This window comes from Perissodus microlepis, chromosome 15 (genome assembly GCF_051167445.1).
Source record: "Perissodus microlepis isolate ML-2025 ecotype Zambia chromosome 15, ASM5116744v1, whole genome shotgun sequence".
Lineage (NCBI taxonomy): Eukaryota > Metazoa > Chordata > Actinopteri > Cichliformes > Cichlidae > Perissodus > Perissodus microlepis.
The window spans coordinates 21,207,353-21,213,824 of record NC_140475.1 but is presented as its reverse complement, the minus strand read 5'-3'; the positions used below and the strand labels follow the sequence as shown (position 1 = coordinate 21,213,824).

Sequence of the window (6,472 nt, the reverse complement as noted above, 5' to 3'; positions counted from 1 at the left end):
CTGACCACACATTGCTAGCATGATAATGTTTATTCTTTTAAATGCCATCTTTATCATAAGTATTGGTATTTTCAACAAACAACCAGTTAGAAATTTTTTAACAAAATCTGAGACACACAGAAACTTGAATTTTAGTTAATTTAAGCTCTTGCAAGGGAGCATTAACAAACACGGAGCTTATTGCTAGTTCTTAAAGGGGAAAACCTTTTAAGTCTATTTTATACAGATATTACATCATCATATTTCTTTTTTTATATATATTTGTGCTTTGGAATGTAACCAGATTTCTTCCAGAGTTTTCTTGCCAGTCAGCAACTATCTTGGTAACACCACTTGAGTTTGTGTGTTGTACGCAAACATGCTTGCATCATTATCATATATGTAATAATACTCAAGCTTCGTCTTGTAAATATCACAGTTACCATCAATAATGGTATGTGCAAACACAAAAAACAAATATGGCTCCTCCCTGCAGGGTTTTGTGGTATGTTTATTTATGCTTCAGAATGAAAAAACAACTTCTTTCTTTGCAGCCACTGTGGCCATATCCTCACCATTTATTTGGGCAGTTAAATAAAGATACTGTGAGAGTCATACGTTTAAATGCAATACCAGCCAAATCTGATTAAAGTAAATCAATAATAAATAAGGTAAACAATGTACTTTTAAGACTTATCTCAAAACGTATGTCAAAATAAGTTTAACAACATTAAATCTGAATGTCATGGTCTTACCTGCAATATGTTTAACTCGCCATCATGGCTAATAATGAGACTGAATACAGACAAACAAATAACATGTGAAAACGTTTTTGTATTAATAATTGCTATTTGTGCATTTTATTTTATTTTTTTGTTAAAAGCATGGTTTGTACAAGGTTGTATTTTTCTCTTATTTCTCCAGGCCTGTCCTAATCGGCTTACTCAGTCTGTATGTATCACTAGTTCCAATCCTGCTCCCCCAGCAGACAAAAGTAAGGGACACTGGAGATGTCATGTCTTAGTTTGCTTCAAGGCCACTAGAGGGTGCTGCCATAAAACTATTCATCCATCCATTCTCTTCTGCTTATCCTTTTCAGGGTCGCGGGGGTGGCTGGAGCCTATCCCAGCTGTCATAGGGCGAGAGGCGGGGTACACCCTGGACAGGTCGCCAGTCTGTCGCCTGGGCTAACACACAGAGACAGACAACCATTCACACTCACACTCACTTGCACATTTACATCTATGGGCAATTTGGATTAACCATTTAACCTATCCCCACAAGCTGCATTTGTCATTTGTGAACATTTAATCAGTCTAAGTAATTTTGCAAATTCAAAAAAAAAAAAAGGTTTACTCGTGTGTATCATATAATGTGTGTTATCGAATCCACAGCTTAGCAAAAATAAAATGGTGAGGACTTAAAGGCAGCTCTGTTAGTCCATCAGTGTGTGAATCATTTGTTTTTCTGATGTTTATGTGGTCAACATTAGAGGCTCACACCTCCAAAACTTTGCTGCTGTTGTACCGACATTCTCACAGAAATACTTCCCCTTCACTTCTCAGAAAAAAGAACGACTTCATACAATGATGCACATCAGGCCTCAGACTACTAACACATCTTATATGTGTCCTTATCCAGCTGCTGCAGTGGTGTTTGCACACATTCTTGTTAAAAGCTCAATTATTCATTTTATGAATAAAGAGAGAGGGAGGACAAAAACATTTGAAGGCTGTAAAACAAATTAATTCAGAACAAGTGATGGAGAGTAAACCACTGATGAGGAAGTGAGCAGGAAGTTGAAGCTGTGGTCATGTCTGAGACTGTCTCATTTGTGAATGTGAGAGCAGAGAGTAGAGACTGACAGACAGAGAAGTACGATGGCTGCAGTCATGTGGATTCAAATGTCTTCATTCCTGCTGCTGATGCTTCAGATTACAGGTAAGGAAACACAGAACACACACAATAGCATTTTCTTCCTTTAACTGAGAGAGACGTGTTTGCTTTGTAACTTTGAGTTTTCTGGACTCTTGGAAAGAAAAGATGAGAAATAAATGATGTAAAATAATCCTTAAACTAACTGTTAATCTAACTGCAGTGTTCATGTTATAGTTTGTCACATTTCACTCTCCTGTCCTCAGCAGAAACAACACCACAGACTTTGTCCTCCTTCAGAGCTGCCAGAGCTGGACATGACATCACTTTGTCTTGTGAAAATGTGATAGATGGTCAACATGACTGCAACTATACTGCCTGGATGTTCACTGATTCAAGACAGACAGCATCAGTAGAGCTGGTTGTTCATGGACAGATTAGAGAAAATGTTATAGCTGAAAACACCAGACTGAGTGTTACAGCAAACTGTTCTCTGCTTATAAAGAAGGTCAAAGCTGAGGATGTTGGTCGTTACACCTGCAGACAGTACAAAACAAGAGGAGGACAAGAAGAAGATCCAGACTTTATGACTGATCTGTCTGTTATTAACAGTGAGTATTTACATCATAATGTTTTTAGTTCAAACTTGGAACAAACTGAAATATTACAACAGTATTTATTACAGTGATGATGCTCTGTTGTTTTTCTCTTTCCATATCTCCATCTTCACCAGTGACTGAACATGAGAACAACAATAAGGTCATTGTGAACTGCTCTGTGCTGACATATGAACACTGTAGACACACAGTGGAGTGGCTGCATGAGGGTAAAAAGAAAATATCAGACGTGGAGATCAAACCAGGTTCCTGCTCTGTCACTGTGACATTTAAAAGATCTCACCGTGATCAGAAGTCACAGTTTTATAATTCATTGAAGTGCAAAGTGACAGATAAACACACTAAAGAAGAAAAACTGTTTCCCTTCAAACTCAAGTCCTCAGGTGAGAAAACAGGTGAGATTATGTTCAAATCGCTTCACAGTGATGAGCAGACGTGTTTAACTGACATGATTATTAATTATAGCAGCGCTCTACATTATCTGTTGTTGTAAACGTAGTTTGCAGGCTGTTTTATTGGAATACTTTTGTTTTGTTATTTCATTTCTTTCTTTAGGTGAAAACAAAAAGTCAACGACTGCAAAATTCGCCACAACAACAACAACGACGAGAACAACAACGACGAGAACAACAACGACGAGAACAACAACGACGAGAACAACAACAACAATGACGAGAACAAAAAAATCTTCTCTAGAATCCAAAAAATCCTCACAAGGTAGTGACATCTGAAATTTGCTTTATAGTTCAGACCCTTTAAATTCAAGTTGTCGGGCAATAAACTGTTAAGAATATTTCAAATCACCTCACAGTGATGCTTTGACTGGTTTGATTGTTACATATTGCACCTCTCCACATTATCTATTCTTTTAAAAACAGCTTGGTGTTTATTTTTTTCTTACAATCATTCCTTATTTGATTTTGTAATTATATTTCTTTAGGTGAAGATGTCACAGAGACTAAATCAACAGCAAATATCTGAATATCCGACTGACACTTGGGTGGAGACATTTAGTGACAGTTGTGTTTATAAAACTTAAAGTCTGAATGTCAGGTGGACTCTGGGCTTTGGGTGGACATTTAGTTAGAGCTCCTTCACACAGGCCTACAGACTGTGAGCGCTGACAGGAAGTGGTCACTACGGGAAAATGTATGTTCACAGCTTCAAGGTGTACCTGTTTGCAAAGAGGTCTGCGGTGCTGTACTGAAAAACCTCATTGTGATTGCTTTGGTCACTAGCAGGTTAACACAGTTGGCCATAGTTTCCATAGAAGATGCAGACATGTCTGCAAATGCTTGCTCCTGTTTGTCTTTATGAAAACTGTGAGTGACCAAAGAAATCAGCAGGAGGTTTTTGGTGCAGCGCTCTCTTTGCAAGTGATCTCACAAAGTTACAGCCAGAAACCATTGAGGCAGATTTGTCTCTACAAAAACTGATTATCACTCTAATTCTGTGAACCTTGATCAACATCACTTTTTCAGCATCTTTATATTTTTGTTTCATCACAAACAATTTGAGATAAATGAAACAAAAAAAAGAAAGGAAAAACTTAAAAAAAAACTAAATGCAAATAAAAATATTTTTCAGTGCCTTGTAAGGACATTTAACTTATTTATGTATATGGTTATCGGTCTTAAGAGCAGGCTTAATATTTTAATCTAATAACTAAAATATCAAAACTGAATGTTTTCATCACAACATTTATTCTTTTCACAGAACAAAAAGCTGAAATCTAAATGGTTTCATTGTTTTTAGGTTTTCTGTTCAGATGCATCATCGTGTCTGTGGGTTTAGCATCACTCCTAATATCTGCTGTTACAGTCAACATGTGGACAAAAACCAAAGGTGAGAACTTCACAGATGAAACGTTTATACAAGAAAAGCTTTGATAAACTTGCAGGTTAATTATTTCAGCTGTCTTTTGTGATTTTTGTCATTTCAGGAATAAAAACACAGATGAAAGGAAACACTGTGAGTTTAACTTTGTTATAACTTCACAGAGCAAACAACACGTTAGTGATATGTATTCTTTTTTAACTGTGGATGTACAAATGAAAGAAAACAGAATACACAGTTTTAACCATGTTGCAGAAACACTTATAACCTTTTTTGTTACTGTTATTGTTTATTGAGAAATGTGGAGAATTTTGAGACTAAATAATAAATAATTAATAATAAGATAAACCATCAGAGAGCTCATCAAAAGTAGCATTTCAAAGAGTGAATCTAAAGTGTGTAGTATTGTTTTAAACAGGTGCATAACGATGAAGATGATGACACAGTGAACTATGAAAACACTGCAGACTCTCCTGCTTCTGTCAGACTCCACTGATCAACAACTTCAACATCAACTCATCACAAAAATGAATCATATCATTAATATTTCCTGACATTTACTTTTTGTTTTTATCTCATATGTAGGAGCAAAATTCTTTTCTTTGTGCACTTAGCTTCAACTAATAAGAAAAATAACTTCAAATAATCATTTATTCCTTTTTCATGATAATCGATGTATGTACACAGAGGAATCACAGAACAATCCACTCAGCCAATAAAACCCTTTAAGCAAACTGCACAAGAGGTGACAAGTCAGAGAAACAGATCAGGAGAAAAACAGGTGGCAGTGATGTCTAAATGAAGCTTTCTGAAGTGCACACAGTCCTCTTTGGTGACATCTGGTGGACAAAAGTTTGAAGAGCAGCTTGAATGTACAACTGTTTCATCATGATTGCTCACTCTCCAGAGCTCAGCTGACAGCTTTTGTGTGATATCATAAACAGTCCTGTTTAAACATATACAGGGTGTGGTCTCTATTTTCTTGTTACTTCTTGACATTTGGAAACAAAATAAATAAAGAAAAAAACATTCTTCAAATTAATGTACAACACAATCCTATAATAGGTTGGGAATAAAGTTTGTGAGGTCCTACCTCCACGTGTTAAGGAAATAAACCAGTTGACAGGTACAATTATATATAAAATATTATAATGTATGGGTAGTGTATTTTTATGTATGTTTTTGACCTAAGATGTAGAATAAATTTACTAATAAATGGGTAAAATAAAATGATAACACACATAAGGTTGTTCTATTTGGTTTTTGTTTGGGAATAAACAGAACCTTCTCTTCCTCTCCATGTCTCTCATTACGTCACATAAAATCACCAAGACGTGAAATGTAGTCAAGAGAAAACAAGAAAATGGGAAAGTCAAACTACATTTTTTCTTTGTTTTTAAATGAATCTTCTTTTAATTGAAGAGAGAAAAAAATATTTGATTTTCTTCTTATTATTAGAGTAACCTCCAGATCAATGTAAAAATGAAAAACACATACTTGGAGCTTGAATGAGAGAGTGGTGGATTAAATCCACTGTGTACTTAAGAAATGGCAGATTTAATAACACTCTGACAGGCTGGTGATGAGAACTGGACAGACTGACCACGTCCTCATCACAGTCACCCAGGGAAGACTGAACCTTAATGAAGACTGAGTGATTACTGATGTGACACAGATGTGCACATAGTGTACGAGGTTCCTCCTATCAAAAGGTGACCTTATCTCTCTCCCTCTCTCTCCCTCGCTTGTTCAGCTGGGATGAGGAGCCACGTTTTGTTGCTCCACATTAAACCATTAACATTATGTGTTACACTTTAGCTGTGATGATTATCAATGTGTTTTGTAGTGCTGTCTCTCTCTGACACCTCACACACACCACAGCATTGCAGTGCTGACCACAGTACAAGTGTGCTTCTATTATTCTCCCCAGTATAACTTCCTGTTCTTTCATCTCCATATAAAACATTGACTCTACTAGTTTAAGCTCCTCTGTTTGTACTGACTGCTGACATTTGTCTAAATAACAAACAAATGCATCTCCTCTCACTGTTCCTATCAGATGATTCCAACTTATACTCACACAATATTAAAACACCTTGACATGAATGTAATGAATTTGTATTCTAAAAACTGACTGATTTAAATCAACGTTCCACACGTTCAAA

At 36.2% G+C, this 6,472-nt stretch overlaps 1 protein-coding gene across 1 annotated transcript; it reads left to right on the top strand.

Moving 5' to 3' along the window:
• The first annotated feature begins 1,859 nt into the window (after positions 1-1,859).
• On the top strand, positions 1,860-4,803 carry LOC146372132 (uncharacterized). The gene is made up of 6 exons (XM_084953421.1): positions 1,860-1,920; positions 2,121-2,465; positions 2,588-2,866; positions 4,227-4,316; positions 4,414-4,442; positions 4,726-4,803. The coding sequence occupies exons 1-6, from the start codon at positions 1,860-1,862 to the stop codon at positions 4,801-4,803; spliced, it is 882 nt and encodes a 293-aa protein (XP_084809547.1).
• Positions 4,804-6,472: the final 1,669 nt, after the last annotated feature.